This window comes from Macadamia integrifolia, chromosome 6 (genome assembly GCF_013358625.1).
Source record: "Macadamia integrifolia cultivar HAES 741 chromosome 6, SCU_Mint_v3, whole genome shotgun sequence".
Taxonomy (NCBI): Eukaryota; Viridiplantae; Streptophyta; class Magnoliopsida; order Proteales; family Proteaceae; genus Macadamia; species Macadamia integrifolia.
Genome location: NC_056562.1, coordinates 31,120,429 through 31,147,254, shown reverse-complemented (window position 1 = coordinate 31,147,254; position 26,826 = coordinate 31,120,429). Strand labels below are relative to the sequence as shown.

At 38.4% G+C, this 26,826-nt stretch overlaps 1 protein-coding gene across 1 annotated transcript; it reads left to right on the top strand.

Annotated features, from left to right (window-relative positions):
* Positions 1-241: 241 nt before the first annotated feature.
* Positions 242-26,530, top strand: LOC122081726 (ubiquitin carboxyl-terminal hydrolase 9-like). Its single transcript, XM_042648947.1, has 14 exons — positions 242-1,091; positions 3,450-3,704; positions 3,830-3,974; positions 4,718-4,777; positions 4,867-4,962; positions 7,055-7,447; positions 7,543-7,683; positions 19,111-19,281; positions 23,448-23,705; positions 23,798-23,946; positions 24,314-24,877; positions 24,974-25,250; positions 25,778-26,163; positions 26,287-26,530. The coding sequence occupies exons 1-13, from the start codon at positions 940-942 to the stop codon at positions 25,943-25,945; spliced, it is 2,829 nt and encodes a 942-aa protein (XP_042504881.1). The 5' UTR covers positions 242-939; the 3' UTR covers positions 25,946-26,163; positions 26,287-26,530.
* Positions 26,531-26,826: the final 296 nt, after the last annotated feature.

Here is a 26,826-nt window from a genome sequence, read left to right as displayed (position 1 = left end):
ACTTGTTACTCGTAATTTCTTTCTGAATGATAGAACCCGTCGGACAGGTTATTGGGAAGTAAGGGTAATATTTCACTGACGGAGTGGGTAAGGTGGCGGTGGAGCAGTAGTGAGGGGGAGAAGTTGACGGGAAGTGTAAGGGTTTGTCTCTTGCTCGACCTAATTCGGCTATTCGTTTAAAACCCTAGTCTGAGGGTGCTCTTGCACGCTGAGCTGTTAAGAAATGTTAAGGTTACGTTGGTTTAAGGAAGGAGACGAATAGACGCATAGGATGTAGACCGATTCTATCCATTGTTGTTTCAAGTAATAAGTGATTCGGTTACCTGCGGAGACGTCCTAGTATTAGTTGTCCCTTCGGTTGGGTGTCCTGCGAGGGACGCAATCATTATCCTGTGGCTTTTATTCCGTAATTTTATTTGAAGTCACTGGTTGTTGTGAGTTTCTGTCGTCAGATTGGCATCGAGTTTGATAGATTAGCCGGCATCTTAAATCCTTTTCCTTATTTGCTTGCTTTTACTATAACAAGCAACAATGGAAGGAAGGAAGAGCGGATATGTCCTTTTCCAACCGTGCAAGTTATTGAAGAGGTTGTGTACGAGTTTTGCACTAGCACGACTGGAGCGAGAGGGAGAGAGAGATCGTTGAAAAGACGGTGAGAGAGAGAGAGAGAGAAATGGGATTTCTCTTGTATTCTTGAATTTTCGTGTCTTGTCGGAGATGAAAGCGAACGACAATCTAGGGTTTGTGTCATAAATTCTTGACATTTTTGGAGCCCCCAGTTCAGTTGTCTCCTAATTGATCTATTCGACGACGGTTGCTGACGTTAAGAATAGAGCGAGCGAAAAGAGAGTTTCTTTCCGGATCAAAGTTTTTTATCGTTACATTTGTGAGAATCTGCTAAATTTATTGAAACACAGATCGGGGATTGGTGGTCGGACTATGACGATTCCTAATTTTGGTTGCTTGATAGACAATGAGGCGAGCTGCCTGCCATACACGCCCGAGGAAGAAAGAAGGATTGTAGAGGAACTAACAAAAGAAGCAGAATCTAATTTGAAGGAAGGGAGCTTGTATTACGTTATCTCTAATAGGTAGGATCGCCGGATGGATTATGCTGTCTCTCTCTTTTTTAAATTATTTCTCGTCAGCATTATTAATTTTTGGTCTTATTTGGTGATGCTGCTGCTTCTTTAATTCCTCACGTTCTTGAAATTTCACTTCTATCGAGTATTGAGTTGTTGTTTTTTTTTTTTAGTTTTTATTGTTTCTTTGTTTTTTTAATTATAATTCTTATGAGGAGGGGTCTTCTTTTTTTTATTTTTGTTTTTTCCCCCTTATCTTGATGTCAGGAGTCATGACTCTGTAGATGTCTTTTTCTGGAACTCTATGGTGCACAACATAGTGAATTTGTAATCTTTCTGTGGGATAAGATAAATTTCATATCAAGATGTGTAGCAGTTGGTTTCAAACAGATTGTTAATCCTGGCTGTTAGAGATACAACTAGTCTCAAAATCTTTTCAACTCCTTGATGTCTCAGATTCCGTTTACTTTGTCTTTTCCTTTAATAATGTGATGGGTCACATAAATTTGATATTGTATATGTTCATCGTTTGTTTAAGAAGTATTTTTCATGGGCCTATATATTGATTTGTGAAGTGGGTGAACACGTTTTTTATAATGACGCTATTTCACATCATTCTCTGTGGTAGCCCAGAGAATTGAAAAGAAGCAATCTTGCTTAGTTGGTTTGTTTTTGAATGTTTATACATCTGGGCCTCTGGCCTTGGATTGAATTACATAATCTTCTGCTAATAGCATTAGTCATTGTGTATTTGATCTGATTATAGCATATCACACCTTCAATATCCTGGCTCCTTCATGCTAATCTGAATAAAAATCAGTTGCATTTGTTCAATTTGGGAAAGACCAGGATGGAGCATTGAATATACAATGAGAAGGCCAAGCTCTCCCGTTGGCGGCAGCTTTCTTTTTTCCCCTTGGGGATAGAATTTTCTATTGACATTTTGTTGCTACGTATAATGCCTTTTATGTCTTCAGAACTGATCTGAAGTTGGCATTAGGTGCTTCATATAAGTAGGCTGTCAGAACATCAATTGATCGCAGGGTATTCAATATGGATTTTTTTTTTTGGGGGGGGGGGTTGGGGTGGGGTGAATGAAAAGGAATTTGTGTGCCTTCCAACAGCACTTTACTGCTGCAAAAAGAAGAAGAGATGAAAAGATAAAATTTAAAAACCTGAACACTTGTAGGAAGGGGAACCTTGATAAACCTTGGTATCTGGATGGGTAAATAGATTTCCTGTTGCCTATTGGTTAATGAATAGAACTAACATCCCTGATGAAACTTTCTTCTTCTTTGATAATTATCATTCCTGATGAAAGTTGAGGAGAAACTAAAAGAGTTCCGAAGCATTGTACCTTAAAGGGGGATGAAGTACATTCTAGGAGTTATCATATAAAGAATGACTTTTTGGGGGCCGGGGCCGGGGCCGGGGCCGCAGGGTATATTACCTGTTTGAGACACATTATCGGAATGGTGTGCCTTTCCCAAATGTGTAATGGCCTCATTTGTACTTGTACATCTAGGACATTGTAATTATGTGTACCTAGTTGGTCCCAGCCAACATATCTTATTTTTAACTGGTTTCTCTCTTTATTGCCCAGTACAAAAAATTGTTTTAATTTTGTCAAGAAAACTGTACACGTTATAGCTTCCATATTTTTCTGTTCTTTGTGGTGGGTGATGAATGGTAATATGGTATGTCTCTCTAGTTTCTATGTTCCCAGTGGTGGCATTTTGGATGACAGCTATTGCATTTTGGAAAATTATTCTCCCAGATTTCTTTCTCCACATTCACTGAGGGTGTTTGTAGTATAAGCAGGTTTTATGCAAACTAGAAAAACCTTTAGGAGTGTTTCCTAATGAAGAAGAGGCCAGCCTTATCCAAATTGTAAAATTTTGGGTTCGGATCGTGACTTGAGGATCACTCTTTTGGTTTGCAACTGCTACATGGTTCGTTCATAGGAGCTAATACCTCATCATATTCACCATGAAGGCAATGGAGGGGTCAATGTCCTTGTAAACAATGGGATTAATTTTCCAGATACCGATGATGTGTAGTTCTCTCCACCTTCGTTCTTTTCCTCTTCTCTTCAGGCTGATATTGTTGGGTCTGAGCTGGCCTCTTTGTTTGCTCTATTAATTAAATTTAGTTCTTCCCCAACCCTCCCCCCCCCCCCCCAAAAAAAAAAAAAAGGAAAAAAAAAAGAAAGAAAGAAAAGGATTTAGTTTTTGAGCCAAATGTTGGCTTAGATGATTTTTTTTTAAACGAAAATATTGTTTTTCGTTTCATAAGGCTGCTAATAAGATCATAAAGATGTTTGGTTTTATTAATCATGCTTTGATGCTTGAATTCTTGATTGTGCAGATGGTTTGTACATTGGCAGAGATACACTGGGCAAGATACTGGTGATTCTCCAATAGATGAGCACCCCACTGGTTCCCAACATTCAAATGGATATCTTTCAAGGAAAACAGAAAGACCAGAACAAATTGATAATGGCCATCTAATTAAGAGTGGCAGTGATGGTGAAGTTGATGACCTGGAACTTATTAGACCACTGGAGGAAGGATGCGATTATGTTTTGGTTGCTCAAGAAGTATGGAAGAAGCTTCAGGAATGGTAATCAAATCAGTACTTTTTTTCTGTCTGGATTCATTTGTTTGTGAATTCTTTATGTCTTCTCCCTTTGTGTGACATAAATCGTAGTTTGATTTCTACTCTTCCCCATTGTCTTGTGTTTGCAGGTATAAAGGAGGACCAGCATTACCGAGAAGGTTGATTTCTCATGGTGATGTTCACAAGAACTTTACTGTAGAAGTTTACCCTCTCTGCCTTAACTTGATTGATTCTAGAGACAACAGCCAGTCAGTTATCAGGATAAGTAAAATGGTAAATCCTCCTTGTTTGTTTCATATCCATTTCACATTCATAATCTGGGATGGCTCAGGGGAGGCTTGTATCCTGATGGAGCGCCTAGGATGAAAGGTTAGATCAAATAGTTGATTCTATGGTTGTATTTGGGTTATTAGGATTTGTACAGGTATGGTTTTAGAGTTGGGGACTTCTGTGGGTGAAATAGGCTGTCCTATCGTCTGAGGAATCAGTTAACAGGTTCTTAATGGATGTGGGTGGGTTTGGATGGATTTCTTGTGAGCCGATTGAGATACTTTGTTTTTTTTTTTTTTTTTTTTTATCTTAGACTTTCTTTGTGATGTGTCAAGCTGGGATTAGGAAAATTAAGGTTTTAATGGTGCTTACAGATGGATTACAGATTGATGTGTTAAGATCTTGCAAACAAATAAAAAAACAAGGGATTATCAGCATCAAATTTATACTCTAGGAATCACCCATGGAATTGCAAAATAACTTGAAGACTACCCGTACCTATTCTACGTTCAAACAGGTATTGCGAAATAATACCAAAAACAAGATAAAATAAACAAAATTTTATATAATTTGTCATGGGTGTGTTGCTTCTGCAACTTTTTGATGAAATGAGGCAGGTGCTGCCACTATTTCTTGATGGAAACACAAACTTTGAGATTATGTTCTATGAATGTCCTAGGTCCTGACTCAATGATCTTATCTTCAGGCTTCAGTCCTAACTCCTAACTTGATAATTCTGTCTCCAGGCTTCTGGGCGTGAGCTTTATGACCAGGTTTGCTCACTTCTCAAGTTAGAACCGGAAAAGGTATGTCTCATTATTATTTAGTGTGAGGTTCTCTGTTTCAAGATGCTATGACACTGAATGAAAGGTCTCATTTAATTATTTATTTACAGATTCATATTTGGGATTACTTCAATAAGCGGAAACGTTCGCTGTTGGCTATTTCCACTCGTACCCTGGAAGAGATGAACTTGCTGATGGACCAGCATGTGAGTGTTGTGTACTTCAGTAGTTTACTATATTTATAGACAATAATTTCGTCTGTTGCTCCATCTTGCCCTGTAGATCCCTCATTATCTGCCGAGTTTACCATGTAATCCACAGGGGGTGGCTGTGGTCAACGTGGGTCAATAGGGGCCCAGGTTCTCTGTATACTGAATCTGCCCTTGACCCACATACCACACCTTAACATATGCCAGTATGGTGAGGCAGGTCTCTCCCTGGTTGCCACATCCATATGAGTATATGGCATGAGTTTTCAACTTTCGTGGTTACCTTTCCGATTGTGTGTTGTCAAAATTTTGGCCATCATATTTGATTTTTTTCTCCAGAAAACATACCATATCTTCTAATTCTTTTGCTATCATTGCTGTTGTAAGATCTTTTTTTTCTTCGATGCTACTAGGGGTGTATATTATATATGACCTTAAATTCTCAATTTGTACTTTAGGAACTTAATGTTTTTTTCTGTACTTTCTACATATTTTTTAATAATGCTAGATAATTAATCAACCATTAAACTTTTTTGACTAATTAATTCTAGGGTTTTTTTGTGTTTTGTGTGTGTGTGTGTGTGTGTGTGTGTGTGTGTGTGTGTGTGGTTAACGCTATTTTTGCTCTCCTATTTTAATTAAAAATGACACCTTTGTTACAAATGTTAACACACCACCCCCCCAAAAAAAGAAAATCTTATTTACTAATTCAAACCAAGTAATGACTGTGTCTATGTAGTGTGTACTTTCCTAAGATAGTCATAGCCATGTTCCGAGTTGAGTAACTGTTTTCGAATTAAACAAAGAATTTTCGAATTAAACAAAGAATGCTCAAGTCCTAATGTAGGAGCTGGTTCAGACAAGAACCAATCGTAAAGTAGGATTGATATTCTAGTAGCTGATAGAATCTCCTAGATTCTTGCTGTCCAGAAATCCAGATTTGATGGTTTCACAGGAAACTAGTTACAGAAATTAAAGATGAAGAAATAAACAAAGAAAGTAGAGTAGAAGGGGAAGAAGAAGATAGATGGGGAAGGGGATAATTGGGTCTAGCCTCTCACTCTTCCCTAGGGCATCTCACCCACGAGGTCTATCACCTCTCTGCATCTCAAAGTTTTTTTTCTTTGGAATAAACCAACTTTTTTTTTTCTTCATGAAATTGTGGCTGTAAATCAGCTTTGTCCTTTATTTATAATGGTAAATTCGATCACAACAATTGGATCCTTCCTTGCGTAGAAACGAAAGGAATTCCTAATTGGAAACTAATTACAAATCAAATCAAATCTATCTAATTAGCTGAAATAGAAAGTCCTAGGAATAAAAACTACTAAATAAATAAAGCAGCCAGTAAAATAGGAAACAAATTTAGTCAATGAAATCCTCCATGCAAGGACTAAACTTTCTTAAAATTTAGCACAAATTAAAGCTGTCAAACTCTTCCACCATTTGGCCATGGGGCCCACTTGAAATTCTGGAAAGCTTCTTACAAATCAGCTCAATTTTCCTTGGAAGGAAAACCTCCACGCAAGCAATATTGACCTTCAATCTTGTCTTCATCCAGCTGGCATGGGATCCACGAATCAGGAAGGAACCTTCTTCAGTTCTTCTCCACGCAAGCTGTCCTTGGGTTGAACCAATCAAGAACCAAGAACCATGAACCAAGCCACAAGAGAGCTGGCTGCGTCCCACAACCGGTCTGAACTGGTTTTGGGGCTATGTTCCTGTGATCTACATCAAGTCATCTATTGACTGTTAATATAGAGCCTACATGTATTGTGCTTTTTGGAACCTATAGTGTGAAAACATTCAGGAGAAGAGAATCAACAATAGGCACTGATCTGAATTTTGTCTTCATTATTTGTCTGCCATTGCTTTTATGCTGTATGATTTACATATTATTGAGTCCATATGTCCATTGTAGGTTGGGAAGAATGTGTTCTTCTACGAGTGTAAAATGACGTTTCTTATGTACCACTTGAAAAGCTTTTATGATTCACATTTCTCTAGCTCAAACTGTGATTACAGATTTCAGATTTGTGTTAGTCCGTTGATGCTTTTGTCAATAATTTTTTAATCTTTTGCCTTGAAGATACTTTTGGAGGTACAGAATAATGGGTCTTGGTCCTCAGATGTCAGCATTGACTTGACAGGAAATGAGTTAGCTCTGGTACCAATTGAACCTTCAAGGTCATCTGTAACAATTGCAGGAGGTCCAACCCTGTCTAATTCAACAGTATCTGGTTCCAGTTGGATTCAAGGAAATAATTTAAGTTCGGCAGTAATGGATATTGATGATGGATATGGCTCATTAAGCTCTGTGACAAAAGGCAATAGGGGAGGGTTGGCAGGATTACAGAATCTGGGAAACACTTGCTTTATGAACAGTGCTATTCAATGTCTGGTCCATACTTCCCCACTTGTTGAGTATTTCTTGCAGGACTATAGTGAGGAGATAAACGAGCAAAATCCTTTAGGAATGCATGTATGAGACACTTTTTTGGAACTGTGTGCTTAAATTTAATGAGATGTCTTTCTTTGCATACAATTCCTTAAAGGCTTCCAATTTTTGTTGCACAGGGTGAGCTTGCAGTTGGTTTTGGTGATTTGCTGAGGAAAATATGGTCCTCTGGGCGGACAGCAATTGCTCCACGTGCATTTAAGGGAAAACTAGCTCGTTTTGCTCCCCAGTTTAGTGGGTATAACCAACATGATTCTCAAGTAAGTTTATATGATGAACAATTTTTAAATTAGACTTTCAGTGATGAATTTGTTTTAGCCTGATGAAAAAAATATTGAATTTAAAAAAGTTCTACCTGTCAGGGGGGGGGGAGAAAGTCTTATCCAAAACGTAGTTAGCAAATGCACGAATAATTCGGCGAAAATGCAGACCGGAAAAAGTGATTTGAAAAAACCGGAAAAATGTGTTCGGGCCAACAAGTTCGGACTTAAAAAATCCGATCCTTGAGAATAGTTCATGAATAATTTGTTCATTCCTTAATGTTATCATTTTTAGTTTTACCACTTATCAATCTCAGCATCCTCAGCTACACTAAGTTTGTTTAATATGTTAATTCTTCATTGCCAAGTGCCAACATTCAAGTCCACACATCATTGCTTGCTGTATAACTTCCCATAAAATTTTGCTTTGTGTTTTAAGGGAACACGGTAGGATTTAAAATGTAACTGCAAACATACGGATCAATGTAGCTGCAGGTCGAACACAGGGAGAGCAGTCACTTTATTTTTGGCTTCTTTTAATAATGCGAAAGTGAACCGATTAATGGTTGTGATCTGATTCTAACTACCGTCCTAAACATATGTATCTAAAATAACGTCTTAACCATTCGTCATCTAAGAATTTAAATATGCAAGCTACACAATTAAAATTAAATAAATAAATAACTGAAAATAAACAATCCACGCAATTAAAAAGCAATGAAGGAAAAAAATGTTGAAATAAAAATAAAGTAAAAGAAAGGGGATAAAGCTAGAGAGAGGCTCACAAGTAGGTTTCTCTACTTAGTCCGAGTGATACATCATAATATGAAGTTCCCTACTTGACAAGAGAGTCACTTTTACAAGTGTTACTCTACTTGGCTTTAGGGAAAGAGAGACAATTAAAATAAAAAAAACAATAGAATGATGGTTCTATGGCTAGGAGGGGGCAAAGCCAACACATACACTAGCCATGAACCTTGGGGAAAAAGGAAAGCAATAATGTAACGAATGATATTAAAATCCTAAATTAAGAAAGAAAGGGTAGTCAGAAGAGGGAATGAGAGGGGGGAGAGAAGACTATTGAAGAAACCTACTTACCTGAATCAATGCTTGAATTTGAAAGCTTAGGTGATTTGAGATACTGCCAACCCTAAAAACCAGATCTGGAATGAACCGAACCTGAAATTTCTAGGCCTGGAGAAAAGAAATATTGAAAAAAAAAACTGAACTTGAAAAAAAGAGATGCTCCACGGCTCGTGATCTTGTCACCTAGATCTAAAGCTTAGAATTATAACTTTAAAAATTACAACTCAATTGCATAAATCTTAAACATAAAAGGCTGAATAAAAATAAAAGAGTGCTTGCATTAATTGAAATAAAAAGCTATTACAAAAGTGATTAAAGCAAATATAAAGAAGAACTAAAACTAAAGAGAGAGAGAGAGGGAGAGAGAGAGAGAAGAGAACTAAGCATAAACTAGAAAACAAACTAAGGGGAATAATCTTTCTAGGAGGGGGGGAGGAAGGGGCTTTTATAGGGCTTTGGTCTTGCCTCATTCCTTCTACAAGTCTTATTTAAGAAAAGAAAGAAAATAAAATAAAATTAAATCTTGGAAAAGTTCTTTATTCTTTTAGATATTGTGTGAGGAAAGAGAGAATCTGTTTCTAAAATTAACAAATTCTATTCCTTCCCTGCAATATTAACCAATATCTTGCAATCTTGACTAAATCAGAAAGGAATCTCTGCATAACATCTTTAAGATCTTGTGAGGTGGCAAGGAGAGAATAATCTTCAGGATTTTGTAGGAGAGAGGATGTGGTACCAATGAGTGGGTCCCACCTTTGGACAAGTTAATTCAAGTTTGGACCGGTTCTTGATTCACTTTAGGCACTTTTTCTTGTAGACTTGGAAACTAAAAAAAAAAAAAGAGAAAAACAGAAGTAGTACTATCCAAAGTGGGGCAAATGTATATTTATATCCCTAAGATTTCGCACATTATTGTGCTCATCAAATTCCCCCATACTCGACTTTTGCTCGTCCTCGAGCAAGACAAATAAATAAACTAAAGAAAAAGCCTAACTCACTTTCGTAGGAATCACGGTTGCATTTAGCACGTGCAACAAACATTTAAACCCCTAAATTACCCTAGTGGACGAGTTGTGTCTCGTGGGTGTTTGCAATGAATATACACCTAAAATTCAAATTAACTTGAAAAATTACTATTTAAAGCTTCCAATAACTACAAAACACACACCCTCTTTCAATTAGAGCACATCAACCAAGGAACCCCCACACTTGAACTTTAATACTCCATCTAGATTTAGGAACAATCACACATTTGAAATAGAGACGACCCTTGTATCTTCTAAAGCACGACGAATCCTAAGGCAAACCACATTGTAAGGTAGGGACCATAAATTAGGGTTTTGGAGCGTTGACCAATCATAAACAACAAGGCATAATGGTATCTTTTTTTTTTTTAGTAGAGAACTCATTCTACTCCACCACATTTGGCTTGAATAGCATGGTGGAGCAAACACCAGAAACCCAAGTTACTAAGTAGTTTTGCTTTATACATATGCCAACAAAGACAGTGTTGCTATGTTTTTTTCGGAAGTGTTCCTTCCTAAGAGGTTCGATCAAAACACCCCGCTTCATGAGGCGCAGCGTTCTGTCTAGCTCTTAGAAATTCTATATTTACTTTCTACTTTTTGACCAATTTTCACTTTCTTTGCATATCCATATCATATATCTTTATACCATGCCAAGAATATGGTCTCAACTCCTAACCTAAAAACAAAGACACCAACTAACAAATGGTCCTACACCTTAAGACAAGTATCTCTAAATCATTTAAGGGAGGTCTCACTTCAAGACATATACTCGTTACCATCCTCTCAATAGGATTTATAGTACCGAGATGGGTCCTAGATCTCACTTTTTTTTTTTTTTTGTAAGGTGTGTATAAAGCACCGAAAAACTCTTAAAAGTAACCTCAAGTTCTAAACAGTCAAACCCTCCGTCATACTTAAATTATGCAATGTCCTCAATGCAGAAAAAGAAAAAAAAATGATAAGACAATAGAACAAGAAGGACAAAGGAGAGGAAATTACCAAATGAGATCAAATATCATAAAGAGGCTCATGGAGAATCATGAACTCTGCATCATGCATTGAAGACAACTCAAGGAATGGCTTTAGACGGTGCCCATTAACTTTAAAAATTTCCCGAATGGATGGATTCATAACCTCTACAGCACCATGGGGGAATACTGTTTGCACAAGGTAAGGACATTTCCACCGAGAATGAAGTTTTCCTGGAAAGATATGCTATCTAGAATTGTACAACAAAACTTTATCACCAGGCATAAAAGATTTTCTAACAAAGTGCCTATCATGAAAAGCTTTAGTCTTTTCCTTGGAAAGTTTTGCACTATCATATGCATCATTTTGCAATTCCTCCAACTCAGATAGTTGGAGACCTCTATGAGCTTCTGCGGTAAAAAAATCAAAATTGAATTTCTTAATCGCCCAAAAGGCACGATGCTCTAACTCAACAGGAAGGTGGCAGGCTTTCCCGTATACCAAACGGTATAGGGATTGACCAAGTATGGTCTTGTAAGCAGTCCTATACGCCCATAAAGCATCCAACAGACGGTTAGACCAATCCTTTCAATTTGGGTTAACTGTTTTTTCTAGAATCTGCTTGATCTGTTTGTTGGACACTTCTACCTGCCCACTGGTTTGGGGGTGGTATGGGGTAGCCAACTTGTGGGTAATCCCATACTTCTTCACTAAGACCTCAAAAAGCTTATTACAAAAGTGTTTTCCCCATCACTAATGATAGCTCTAGGGGTACCAATTCGGGAAAAAATGTTTTCCCTTGAGAATTGAATGACCACCTTATGGTCATTGGTCTTACAAGCACGAGCCTCAATCCATTTGGACACATAGTCCACAACCAACAAAATATATTCATATCCACATGACTTAGGGAAGGGGCCCATAAAATCTGTTCCCTAAATATCAAAAACCTCAATCACAAGGATTGGGTTGAGAGGCATCATGTTCTTTCTACTGATTTTTCCTAAAGACTGACAAGAAGGACAAGCCTTACAATAAGCAAAGGCGTCTTTGAAGAGACTGGGCCAATAAAATCCACATTGTAATACCTTGGTCGCAGTCTTAGTAGGCCCAAAATAGCTGCCACAAGTCTGATCATGGCAAAAGGAAAGAATAGAATGGTGCTAATGATCAGGGATACATCTACGGATAATTTGGTCAGTGCATGATTTAAAAAGGTGAGGATCATCCCAAAAGGAATACTTAACCTGTGAGTGAAAATTGTACTTCTCTTGGGAAGACCAATGATCTGGAGTCTTGTTTGTAACTAAAAAATTTACAATATTTGCAAACCAAGGTTCACTAGATGCTGCAAAGAGTTTCTCATCAGAAAAATGCTTGTTAACTGGAGTATTCACAGTCAAAGAATTGAGTAATCGGGACAAATGGTTTGCAACCAAATTTTCACTGCCTTTCTTATGCTTAATTTCTAAGTCAAATTCCTACAAAAGCAAACCCATCTGATAAGACGTGCTTTTCAGAAAAATGCTTGTTAACTGGAGTATTCACAGTCAAAGAATTGAGTAATCGGGACAAATGGTTTGCAACCAAATTTTCACTGCCTTTCTTATGCTTAATTTCTAAGTCAAATTCCTACAAAAGCAAACACATCTGATAAGACGTGCTTTGGCATCCTTTTTCTGAATAAGGTATCTGATAGCTGCATGGTTAGTGTAAATAATTACATGAAACATAGTTGTCATGGCGTGGCCAAGGTGGTGATTTGGCGTCATGGCGGAAAAAGAAGTTCATGGTGGTGCTACGATTTACGTGACTCACAAATGGTGGCCGCCATTGGCTGATAGGCGTCGTCATGACACCACCATGGATGCTAGGTCACGCCTGATTCACTAGGCGATCGATTTTTTATAAAATGCAGGGTGATTTTGATAGGGCTATGTTGATTTTTGATGATTTGATGTTGCTTAATGTTGGTTTTATATGTTATAGGGTATATTATGTAGGCTTGTAGCATGCTAAATTACTTTAGAGAATAGGGAAAAAAAAGTAGCATACTAAATAACTTTAGAAAATAGGGAAAAGAAAAAATGACACATGGAAGATTTGACCGCCATGGCAACGCCATAATGGGCGATTCATTGCCAAATCGATTAGCCACCCCTCCACCGCCTTGGATCGATTTGACGTCGTGACAACTATGACATGAAAACCTATCAGATATGCACAGAACTTTTCTAATGCAAATACAACAGTTAAAAATTATTTTTCAGTTGTGGGGTAGTTCAACTGTGCATCATTGAGAGTTTTACTGGCATAATAGATAACACGAGGAAGTTTATCAACTCTCTGCCCTAAGATTGCCCTTATAGCAAAATCAGATGCATCACACATTAATTCAAAGGGCTCAGTCCATAAGGGAGCTTGAATAATGGGGGCTGTAGTCAACACCTTCTTTAATTGCTCAAAGCACATGAGGCATTCACTAGAAAATTCGAAGTGTTGCTCTTTAGCCAAAAGATTGGTGAGAGGTCTAGCTATATAACTGAAGTTCTTGATGAACCGACGATAGAACCCTGCATGACCTAAGAAGGAACGAACATCCTTAACTGACTTGGGAGGTGGTAAATTAGAAATTGAGTCCACCTTAGCTCTAGCAACCTTGATCCCTTCTTTGGAAATGACATGACCCAACACTATGCCCTGTGTAACCATGAAATGACATTTCTCCCAATTGAGGACTAAATTAGTCGCTTTGCATCGTTTGAGTACTAAAGAAAGATGATGCAAACAATTAGAAAATGAGGAGCCATGAATAGAAAAATCATCCATAAATACTTCAAAAAAGTGCTCCACCATATCAGAGAAAATACTCATCATGCATCTTTGGAATGTGGCAGGGGCATTACAAAGCCCAAAAGGCATATGCCGATAAGCAAAGGTTCCATAGGTGCATGTAAAGATGGTTTTGTGTTGGCCATTTAAGGTAATGGGAATCTGGTTATAGCCAGAATAACCATCAAGGAAACAATAATACTCATGTCCGGCTAACCGTTCTAACATTTGATCAATGAAAGGCAAAGGAAAGTGGTCTTTCCAAGTTGCCGCATTTAACTTCCTGTAGTCAATGGACACATGCCATCCTGTTTGGACACGGGTAGGGATCAATTCATTTTCAGCATTTTGGATTACTGTGACCCCTAATTTCTTTGGCACCACGTGCACTGGACTTACCCACACCCTATCAGAAATAGGGTAGATGATACCATGATCCAAGCACTTTAGGATCTCTTTCTTGATAGCTTTTTGCATCCCTTCATTGTGGTTCCCTGAAGGTTTTGAATCCTCCATGAGGTGAATATGATGTTGAACGATTGAGGGGCTAATTCCTTTAATGTCTGCTATAGTCTAACCTAAGGCTTTCTTGTTTTCTTTTAAAACTTTGATCAACTCTTCCTCTTGACTTGAAGTTAAATCTGAGGCGATAATAACTGGTAGAGTTTGATCTTTTCCTAAGAAGGCATACCTTAAGTTGGAGGGCAACTCTTTCAAATCAAGTTTAGGGGGCTCAACAATTGAGGGTTTAGGAAGAGAATTTAATAGAGGACCAATAGGCTCCATGAGTGTATGAAGGCTCCAAACCTTGGAGAAGAAATTTCCAATATCATCCTCTTAATTCTTCCATACACTCTTGGAATTCTGAATCAAAGTCAATGTAAAAAATTTTAACAATATCGTCAGAAAAATCCTCAAGCATATTGACCTCTTCATCAACATCATCAGAAGAAATTATGGGTTACTTGCCCAACCTATACATGTTGAACTCTATAGTATGGTTGCCAAAAGATATCCTTAGTAGACCATTCCGACAATTGATTAATGCATTGCTGGTAGCCAGAAATGGTCTTCCAAGCATGATAGGGATCTTATCCCTAGTGGTGAAGGGTTTGGTGTCCAAAACAATAAAATCAACTGGGAAAAAAAATTCTCCTACCTTAAGTAGGACATCTTTGACCATCCCTTTCGGAATCTTCAGAGAACGGTCGGCCAACTGGAGAGTGGTCCCTGTGGCTTTCAAATCTCCTAATCCAAGTTGTTGATAAACATGATAAGGTAGAAAGTTCACACTTGCACCAAGGTTAAGTAGGGCATGATCAATATGAGTGTTGCCAATGACACAAGAGATGGTGGGATACTCGGGATCCTTATACTTGGCTACTATAGGTTATGTGATCATTGAACTGATATTAGTTGTCAAGGACACCTTTTTGGGCACACCACAATTGTGAGTGCACAAGTCTTTTAGGACTTTAGCATAGGCTGGGATTTGAGTTATGGCATCCAAAAGAGAGATGTTTACCTCTACCTTCTTGATGACTTCTAAATTTTTTTCCATTGAAGCTATCTTCTTCTTATTCATCAAACGGTTAGGATAGGGGATAGGAGGAACATAAACACTGTCAAAAGTTCTCTTATTGATAGAATCATTTTTTGTGGCTTCTACCAAATCATCCTTAATTTCTTCAGGTCCATCTAGCGAACTTGGAATGGGAGGCACAGTAGTTGCCTCGATTGTCAGAGGGTCAACAGAAAGGTCAGATGGTGGAGAAAGAGTGGTACCATTCCGTAGATACTCTCGGCCATTCCGTAGGGCATATATTGCATTACACTAGTTGGAGGGCCCTTGGTGTTGACTCTATACAACATTGAGCTGAGAAGCAGGTAGCCCTTGTGGAGTCAGCACCTGATGTCTAGGATTCGGCTCTGGCTGACCAGACAATTTTCCTTTCTCCTTCTCATGCATGATTGTGACAAGGTGGGTGAGTTGCCTCTCCACATTATTGTGGCTTGTCATGAGAAGGGACATGCTTTTCTTTAGCTCACTAATTCTTGCCGCCTCTCCAGTGGTTATAAACCCTGGGGGGTTGTTGATAAGGTGCTTGGAGAGGGGGCCTAGCAAAATTTGACTGAGGACATAGATTAAGCTGAGGGAAAGAATTAGGTAGTGGTGCAAATTGGGCCTCTGGGGACTAGGCTATCCTTGGTTGTGAAAGTTGGATGGGCCTCATTGATTCCCTTGGCTCCATGAAAAATTAGGGTGATTTCTCCACCCTGGATTGTAAGTGTTGCTAAACAGGTTGTTTGAGTAAAGAGTATTAACACTTTCATTGCCCCAAGAACTGTTGGGGCATTCTTCCATTACATGTCCAGGGGAGTGACACCAATTGCACATAGAGACCTGATTTTGGACTTGGTGGATTGGGGCATGTGCTTTAGGGATAAGGGCTTCTATTCTCTTAATGAGGCTATCTAAATGGGCCTCCTTGGCTACTATCCCATCAATATAGTACCCTTTACCTCCTATAGTTCTCTCACTTTCCTGAGTAGACTTCCATTCTCTTGTCTTTTCAGTCAAGTCAATTAAAAAGTTCCAAGCTTCGTTTTCGTCCGCATAAGCTTTGAAGCCTGTGAGACACAGACTTTAACATCTGCTTGGTATAATAGTCTATCCCTTCATAAATTATTTGGCAAAGATACCATTTGTCAATACCATGATGGGGACACTCTTGGAGAAGGTCTTGGAACCTTTCTATGAGTCTAGAAAATGACTCTTGATGTTTTTGTCGGAACTACATGATCTCGCTCTTAAGTTTGTTTGTTTTATGCAAGGGAAAATTTTTTCTCAAGAACGCTACCGTAAACTAATCCCATGTGGTAATGGAATTAGTTGGCAGCCCATATAGCCATCTTTTTGCTCCATCCTTGAGCGAAAAGGTAATGCATCTAAGTTTAACAGCATCATCACTAAGTTGTTGTATCTTAATGAGGACACAAGTCTCCTCAAATTCTCTCAGGAACAAATAAGCATCTTCGGAGTATAGACCATGGAAGTGGGGTAACATAGTGATGAATTGAGTTTTAAGCTCATAGTTGTTCCCCGTGGCAGCTGGTAATCTAATGCAAGAAGGTTGTTTTGCCATTCTTAAATTAGGTACTCTTACTAAACGATTGGTAGAATCACGGGTCCACACACTCATGCAACAGAAAACTACCCACAACTAGAGTAAGACAAGCACAAAAGAATGAAAATAATTTTTTTTTTTTTTTTTTTGGGAGCTTACCTGCAGGGATCTGGGGTTGCTCAGGTCAATTCCTGAGGTACTGCTACAGGGCGAAACCTGTCGTTATCACATTGTGAGGCTTGGCGACCTCCACCGATACAACTACTATTGCAAGTTCTTCTCAAGAATTCAATAAAAGAAAAAGAAAAACAAAACAAAGCAAACAAAGCACTTCGCTTTACCAAAAGAAAGCGAAAAATAACATGCAACTGTGTCCCCGGCAACGGTGCCAAAAACTTGGAAGGATTTAAAATGTAACCGCAAGTGTACGAATCAGTGTAGTTATAGGTTGAACACAGGGAGAACAACCACTTTATTTTTGGCGTCTTTTAATAATGCGAAAGTGAACCGATTAATGGTTGTGATCTAATTCTAGCTACCGTCCTAAACATATGTATCTAAAATAACGTCTCAACCATTCGTCATCTAAGAATTTAAATACACAAGCCACGCAATTAAAACTAAATAAATAAATAACTAAAAATAAACAACCCACACAATTAAAAAGCAATGAAGGAAAAAAAATGCTGAAATAAATATAAAGTAAAAGAAAGGGGATAAAGCTAGAGAGAGAGGCTCACAAGTAGGTTTCTCTACTTAGTCCGAGGGATGCATCATAATATGAGCTTCTCTACTTGACCAGAGAGTCACTCTTACAAGGGTTACTCTACTTGGCTTTAGGGAGAGGGAGGCAATTAAAATAAAAAATAATAAAATGATGGTTATATGGCTAGGAGGGGCAAAACCAACACATACACTAGCCATAAGCCTTGGGGGAAAGGGAAAGTAATAATGTAACGAATGATATTAAAATCCTAAATTAAGAAAGAAATGGTAGTCAGAAGAGGGAATGAGAGGGGGGAGAGAAGACTATTGAAGAAACCTACATACCTGAATCAATGCTTGAACTTGAAAGCTTATGTGATTTGAGATATTGCCAACCCTAAAAACCAGATCTGGAATGAACTGAATCTGAAATTTCTAGGCTTGGTGAAAACAAATTTTGAAAAAAAAAACTGAAATTGAAAAAAGAGATGCTCCATGGTTCGTGATCTTGTCACCTAGATCTAAGTCTAGAACTATAACTTTAAAAATTACAACTCAAATGCATAAATCATAAACATAAAAGGCTGAATAAAAATAAAAGAGTGCTTGCATTAATTGAAATAAAAAGCTATTACAAAAGTGATTAAAGCAAAAATAAAGAAGAACTAAAACTAAAGAGAGAGAGAGAGAGAGAGAGAGAGAGAGAGAGAAGAGAAGAGAACTAAGCATAAACTAGAAAATAAACTAAGGGGAATAATCCTTTTAGGAGGGGGGAGGAAGGGGCTTTTATAGGGTTTTGGTCTTGCCTCGTTCCTTCTACAAGTCTTCTTTAGGAAAAGAAAGAAAATAAAATAAAATAAAATCTCGGTAAAGATCTTCATTCTCTGAGATATTGTGTGAGGAAAGAGAGAATCTGTTTCGAAAATTAACAAATTCTATTCATTCCCTGCAATATTAACCAATATCTTGCAATCTTGACTAAATCAGAAAGGAATCTCTGCATAGCATTTTTAAGATCTTGTGAGGTGGCAAGGAGAGAATAATCTTTAGGATTATGTAGGAGAGAGGATGTGGTACCAATGAGTGGGTCCCACCTTTGGACAAGTTAGTTCAAGCTTGGACCGGTTCTTGATTCAATTTAAGCACTTTATCTTGTAGACTTGGAGACTAAAAAAAAACCAAGAAAAACAGAAGTAGTACTATCCAAAGTGGGGCAAATGTACACTTATATCCCTCAGATTTCACACATTATTGTGCTTATCAGAACACATTGATCAAACTTTAATTTTCTCCTTCTGAATTATTCTCAAATCTGAATTTGTCAACTATTATACCAACCAGTTGGTCCCTCACCATGAATTCCATTTTACCATTCCTCCTGTCTGAGGCCATATTTAGTGTCAATTTATATGTTTTCAAGCATTTACTCCCTACTGATTATCTTCAAGGAGTTATTATATTGTTATTATTGTTGTTGTTGTATATTTGCGGTGTTCGAAATTGACATTCGTTAGGTGACTGAGATATGATAGTTGTGCTATCTAAATGCTTCAATTGCATGCGTTGATGTGATTGAATGACTTGCCTCCTATCAATGTGCAGTTCTTCTGGTCTATTCCTCTATACAATTGAAAATTGCTTTCTATATTTTTGTTAAATGAATATTTTTTCTTCCTTAGGAACTTCTTGCCTTCTTATTGGATGGACTACATGAGGATTTGAATCGTGTCAAGCACAAGCCTTACATTGAAACAAAGGATGCAAATGGTCGCCCTAACGAGGAAGTAGCAAACGAGTGTTGGGAATATCACCAGGCTCGAAATGATTCTGTAATTGTGGATGTTTGTCAGGTGATTACTTGATCTATCTTTATACTACATAAATAGATGCATTCGGAAAGGCACATGCTGCTATCCAGTTGTATGGAATTGTGTAATTTGATTAATACCTTTGGCCCTCAGTTTACTTTCAAATTTTAAGGCTTAACTCTGTTAGTCTATTCTTATCTGGAATTGGTTCCTTTAGATATGGTGCTTCATGGGATTTTTTTGCGGTTGATAAAAGTGTATGTGCTCTCACTTCCACGTATTGGTGGAAGTTGTCATGGTGTCAATGTAAGCCCTGATGGCGGCCTTGGTGAGGACAAGGTGCCCAAAGGGAATGCCTTATTTTATATTCCAGGACATATTTAGAGGTATTTTCATCCTATAATGTAAATATATATTTAATGTAGGATTATGAAGGTGAAAATATAGAGCATAAGGGGGTAAAATATTTAAGGGGGAAATGAGAAATAATTTAGATGTTATAACATATGGTGGGAAATGTTTTGGGTATGGGTGGAGCTCCTTTTCGCCTAGGGGCCGCTGCTTTGACGACTATGATTTGATATGTACAATGGAAAATGAACTTTATCAAGGTCGGCCCTGGATAGCCAACTATTGAACCAGCTTGAAATGACGCGTGACCTTGTTCTGTTCTATGAGAATGTTGGGTTTAACCATTGCTTGACCCCCCAAGGAAGAAGGATCTACCTTGAGAACATTCATGTATTTGAAAAGGCATCTTAATGGGAAGTAGGAGAGGAAAATTAAGCAGAAATGTCAGTTTAAAGAATATGTCCTTGCTAGGTGAATGGTCATGGTGGTTTCCTATGGAGCAATAATCTTTGCTGTGTTTGGTCATTTGTTACATTTATGGGTTTCTAATGTAGAAGTAGAATCACAAGTGATCCTAATCCCAGGTAGGATCTGAAATTATGGCTGAATAGAGAAGATGTCCTCCAATAGGCTTGGTTCTAGCTCTCAAACACTCTCTCACAGCAAACAAATAAAAAGAAAATAAGAAAAGAAAGAGAATTCGATGGAGGGTTGAGAAGGGGGAAGAAGAACTAGCGAATGAGTATCTCTAGCACAATAACATAAGCCATCTTTTTTTTTTTTCATTAATAAATTCGTGTTCCATGTTGTAGTCCCTTACAAACTTATATAGAAGACTCAAAACTGACTCAAACACTAAAAAGGAAATGACAAACCCAATCCTTAACTAATTGGGAAACCTAAACTGACTAGAAAACTGAAATAACAAAGGAAATAGATTCAAAACAAGATTCTAACTAAACTAATGAATTAAATTTCGTTTTCATACTTTCTACCCATATTTTAGGTCCATTAAAGTAGCCCATTACAAAGAAAACCCATGGGATCAAAGGCCCAACACATACATAACCCAATCTAAGGCTTATTTCCAATAAAATAAGCCCATTAAGTGACTTATCTACATCATGGACTGCTGTTCTGTTGCCTGTACTATAGATCTTTTCTTATCGGAGGGGCACGATGTCAGGTTTTTTTTTTTAAAATCTTTTTATGTTTTCTTTTCAATGCAAGTTGTCATTTGGAAAGCCAATGTAAGGGTGGCTTGTTACGCAATTATGTCTAGTACTGTTTTCCTTGTTGCTTCACATCCTCAGAGTCTGGAGACTAAGGTTCCATGGGTTCGATGAAGTTAAATCTTGATGGCTGGTCTTTGAAAAGCCATCGTCCTAGAATTGTGGTGGTAAAGGATATCTGCAGGGGATGTGGTTGGGTTTTTCAGTCCCTGTGTCTTGGGATGGAATTGTTATCAAGGGACTGGTTTTCTTATATCTTACATGGATGATGAGATGGCACTTGGGAAGTTTGCACCCAAGCTTAATCCATGAGGTCCATTGCCTCTTGACTGTACTCGATGCTGGATGCTTGGCCAAACAGGGATTATGAGAACAAGAATGTAAGGGTAGACTTTCATGTTGTGAATCCTTGAAAGTATTCTTTGGTTTCCTCCCTTTCTCTTTAGCAGTTTGTACATTTTATATTCCTTTTTACTCAGTTAAGTTATTCACCAGAAAAAAAAAATGATGCAGCAATCACAAGGAACATGTAGAAGTAGACTAAGAGAGAAGATAGATAGCTATGGTGGCAACAGAGAAAACAATAACCAGACCTCACAAGGAAGTAGAGTATCGTGGACCACCCTCTTATATTAGAAAACAGTCATATACTCTTAGTAGGTTTCCTACTAAGAGTCCAAATCCTAATTACATTTTTAAAACAAATAACTAAAAGCAAAGATACACAACTCTACAACTCTACAACTCTACAACTCACACACACCACACAGCTAAACATTTATCACGAAAGGGGCATCCCCCGTCGTGATTAGCCTTTAACATCCATGTTTGGAATGCCCCAGGGTGCAGTTCTTGATGTCCCAGCTTTCAAGATAACTGAGTTTCACAGCAGTGGGGATGCTGCGAATCTCACCAGCAGTTTAATTTCATTTTTGTAACTTTTTGAAGTGCAAATACAGTGCTTTATTTTATGTCTTACAAGTGTGATCCCATTCAAAAACTTAGTCCCTAGAACTCAAATAACTCAAATGAGCTTGGGGTGACTAAGTTTGACTTAACCTGATGATGCAGATCCGGATCTCAAGGACTGAAATCGGATCGCTTAGGGCCCACAAGAATGACTAAAAATCTCAAATTTAATGGTTGAAGGGTATTATTGTAATTTCAGAAACAAGCAAGGCCTTAGAAATAATTATATGGCAGCTGGGGTAGTTGTAGAACTAAAAACTTTAATATAAGGGCTTATTCTGAATTTTTAAAGAAAGGAAGTATAACCTGAAATAAAGTCCAGCCAGCGGTCTTTATGTAATTTTAAGAATTTATCTTCTTCTCCACGATAAACTGAAACCAGTGGTAAGAGAGGAGAGCTGGCGGTGGTGAGATCTCATCCTAGGGGAATCGATTCAGTCCAAAAATTATAGTCAAAGCTTGGAGATCTTCAGGTCTCGTGACTCCGACAGGAAAAAACATCCCAAACAGCAAGCAACGAAGGTCGAAGCACCTGCAACTCAGATCTGGCAGTGACCTGCAAAACCAGATCTGAACCTGAGTTCGATCTCTCAGGTCAGAATTATTCTTGGAAGTAATACCGTGGGTTTCGATCACCTATAGGTATGGAGCTCTCGACCAAGTTCTTAGTCCAAGCAGCTCAAGGGCGAGGGATCTCGATCCCCTTGTTTGGGACTGCTGGAAACAGGGCAGCAGCTAGGTGTGATAAGCAGAAATAAAGATAAGAAGGAAGAAGATGGAATCAAAGATGAAAGGGAAAGGAATAACAGAAAAGAGAAGTTCAGAGAGGGAGAACAAGAGATTTGCAGCTCACAGCAGCCATACCATTCATTCCAAAACTTCAATTCTTCAAAAAAATTGTTTGTTACTAGAGTATTACATAGCTTATAAAAGAAAACTCAAACATCAAAATGGTAACTAATTTAAAATGGAAACTAATCTAAAATTAGAAGCTTAATAATATCAAAAGAAATTGTTTCTAAAACCAAAAGGAAATCAAATCAAAGGTAAACTGTTCCCTAGATCCAACGCCCAACTGCATCACCTGACCATGTGAAACAGGTCAAAATCCCCCTGAAAAATACACCCAAACAAGACAAAATTTGACTGAACCCTATGGAGTTGAAGACCCAATTTTTTATGTTATTATTTATCGCCCAAAGATGGAGAACCTGAATAAAGAAGACAGCAGCTAATCTACAAACATGTTAGTCATCCTTTTCTATTCTTGGCCCTCTTCAATGCTGTGTGGTTATTGTGGCCTAATGAAGCTCAAGTGAGCGTCATCCATGTTTTTTTACAGGATCTAGTTGGCAATCTTTTTTATGCATTTCTGCTCTGTATTGTTCTGCTGTCATTTGATATGTAACCAACCATTCATTGTTCATCTTCATGTACTTGGGACCGTCCTGGTATGCATTAAATGTCACAGTCTCATTTTACAGTCTTATAAACTGAAATGGTTTATTGTACTTTTAGATACCATAACACTTGATTTATAGGTTTATGCAAGTGCCTGTTTGTTACTTTGAGCTCCTGATGTGCTTTTAATGTTCAAGCTTAACTATGGCCTACATATTTTTTCCTAACAACATGAAAGTTGTGTAAATTTCTCAGGGTCAATATAAGTCAACACTGGTATGCCCAGTTTGCAGCAAAGTTTCAGTAACTTTTGATCCTTTTATGTACTTGTCATTGCCATTACCTTCAACTGTCACACGGACAATGACAATAGCAGTTTTTTTTGGTGATGGAAGTGCTCTTCCCATGCCATACACCGTGTCAGTGCTCAAACATGGTTGCTGTAAGGATCTTATTCAGGCCTTGAGTAATGCATGCTGCTTGAAGAGCGATGAAAGCATCTTACTTGCAGAGGTATTGTTGCATCACCAACATTCTTGATAAACTCTTCATTTATATATTATTTTCTGCTGTCACTGGAGGTAGTTGATTGCAACTCTAACCAGGTTTATGATCATCGAATATATCGATACTTGGAGAAGCCTTGTGATCCATTAGCTATGATAAAGGATGATGAGTATATCGTAGCCTATCGACTTCCTATAAACCACACGGAATTAACAAGATTGGAGATAGTTCATCGAAGTAAGGGAAAGTAAGCCACCTCTTCCTCACAGGCAATCCTTAGCTGTATTGTCTTTATTAATTTAGAACTGGTTCCAGTTGCAGTAGTTTATTCTTTTCTATTTTATTAGTACCGCTGTTTTGTTCTGACATTTCTGCTGTGATGGCATTCTTGTTCTATTTTGTAAAAACGGAGACATCTGTATTTTAACTTTTCTCTGGCAGGTGATTGTCACAAAATCAAGTCTTCCATTCTTTGTATTGCTTCCACTGATTTTTCTCCTCTCCGATACACTATACCCTATACCCGCACACACACACACACACACACACGCTGGTGGCCTTCTTCATTTTTCTTCTATCTGATTATCATAACCAAAAAGGGTCATTCTCTCCAGAGCCACATTGGACATGAATAGCAGCAGTGATTGGAAGCTTTTTGGAGCACCACTGGTTACTTGTCTGGGGGAGGGCCCACAAACTGAAACCGATGTTCAAATTGCCATACATAAAGTGCTTGCACCATTACAGAGAAAATCATACTTTTCTTTTACTCGGACCCTAGCCAACGAAGAAAATGGTACTGCTTCAGGGGTTGACATTGATCGATCAAACAGCTGCAACCCTCAATCTTCACTTTGGGGACAGTCTTCGGACAATATGGAAGTAGAGCAGACATCTAATGGAGGGTTATCATTCCAGCTCTCTGTAATTGATGAGAAGGGATTGAGCTGCAATCCCCTTGGAAATGGTTCTCTCATTGGACCTGGTGAATCTGTTAGGGTTTTCCTGGATTGGTCTGGCAGAGGGCATGATGTGTATGACACAAGCTGCCTTCAGGATCTTCCTGAGGTTTGCAACAGTGGATTTGCTATAAAAAGGACACGGCAGGAAGCACTCTCTTTGTTTTCATGCTTGGAAGCTTTTCTGACGGAGGAACCCTTGGGGCCTGATGACATGTGGTAATGTATTCTTACATCTCCATGACAGTTTTATAACCTAAGATGTCTCTTCCAATGTTTAATGTCTTATTATTGTGTATTGTTCTATCAATGCAGGTATTGTCCTACCTGCAAGGAACATAGACAAGCAACCAAGAAATTGGACTTGTGGCGGCTGCCGGAGATTTTAGTCGTTCACTTGAAACGATTTTCTTATAGCCGTTATATGAAAAACAAGCTTGACACCTTGGTTAATTTCCCTATCCACAATCTTGATTTAAACAAGTATGTAAAGAGTGAGGGCGCTGGTCCTCAATCACATGTATACGAGCTATATGCCATCAGCAACCATTACGGTGGCCTAGGTGGTGGCCACTACTCTGCGTATGCAAAGGTATAACTTAATATTGTGCGTTATTCTTTGGTGGATGCTATGCATTTTATAACAGAAAGCACGAATGAGAAGCCGTCTCTTTTCTGCACTACCCACAAACTCCTTTGTCTATTTTGAATCTTGAAGTGAGTAAGATATTATTAGTTTGCAACCTGGTACGACCACTAGGCTAACAGCTTTGGCTTGAAGAGCCAGGGCTAAGGGGAGGAGGCTGTGCGATCGAGTACCCTGTCGTATGCAAGTGTGTGTGGGTGGGTGTGTAGGAGTAGGTGGCCATTGGCCCTACTAGCGCCCAGTAGGTTGGTCATTGTCCATCGGCGCTCAGTAGAACTTGGTTACAGAACTATTGACAGTAAATTTAATCTTCAGATTTATGTTCCTGTTGAAATGACGATCCATAACTGTTGGCTTACCTGCCAAAGGCTATTCTATCTAATGTGGTTCTGTATTTGACCCTCTGTTGGTCCTAACAATTTTTTTTGGGATCATCTCAGAGGTATCTAATGTTTGCTTACTGGGTTTTGCAGTTAATTGATGAGGATAGATGGTACCATTTTGATGACAGTCATGTTTCTCCAGTTAACGAGGATGATATCAGGACATCAGCTGCTTATGTATTGTTTTATCAAAGAGTTAAACCAAAGATGGGTGCAGAAGGGTCATCGGAAGTTCATTCTCCAAGCTGCTGTAGGTGAATGCCAAGAGCATGCATAATTGCACTTGGCTATGCAACTATGATGGCTTCGGTGCTTCCTGGGGACATCACAAATTGCTTGGGCCCTACTACAAATATTAATTGAAATATGCATATGATTTTTGTGGGCTCAATAACAAATGAGGAATACAGTTTTGATTGATAAGATAGGATATGAAATGAAGGTGGCGCGGGAGGATGCAGAGAGTATCATTTGAGGTAAGAGGATAAAATATCGCTTGTTTATTAGCCTTTTTTGCAATGAAATTTTTGAAGATGCAGTTTATCAGTATACAAGCTTGTAAGAAAGCATTAATGTATACCCTGGAATTATTATTGCAGTCTCTTTCACGTCCAGAGGTTTCGATCTTACCCTAAAGCATCCTTTTACGGCTCACATCTATCTTCCTTTTCAAAAAAATACTTGGTATGTAATTCTCATAGCTTGCACCAATGATTAGCATGTCCGGTGAAAGGTAAATTTCTCCACTTGTATAGCCTTGTAACAGACGTTTGAAGAGTATACATACTTATGTTTTGAAAAATTGGGTTTTCAGTTTACGTGCGGGGATTTAAATCTTGGAAATCGGATCGGTGTTGGCCTGGATCTTTTTTTTTTTTTTTTGTTTTACCTTTGTTCGATACCGATAGCGATACCGATACGGTGGTACCCAATCCAGGATTGGCCAAGTCCTCTGACTGATCCAGTATTGATACCCAGAACCCTGTTTGGGCGTGAAAGTGGTGGCCATACCTTGGGCTCTTTGCTTTCTCCTCATTCCAAGGGAGAAAACTGCCCGTAATTGGTTGTCTGAGATTTTGTGTTCTCTTCCTATGCTGCTACCACTGGAGTTGCCCAACCAAGAATGCTTTTGGTCAAGG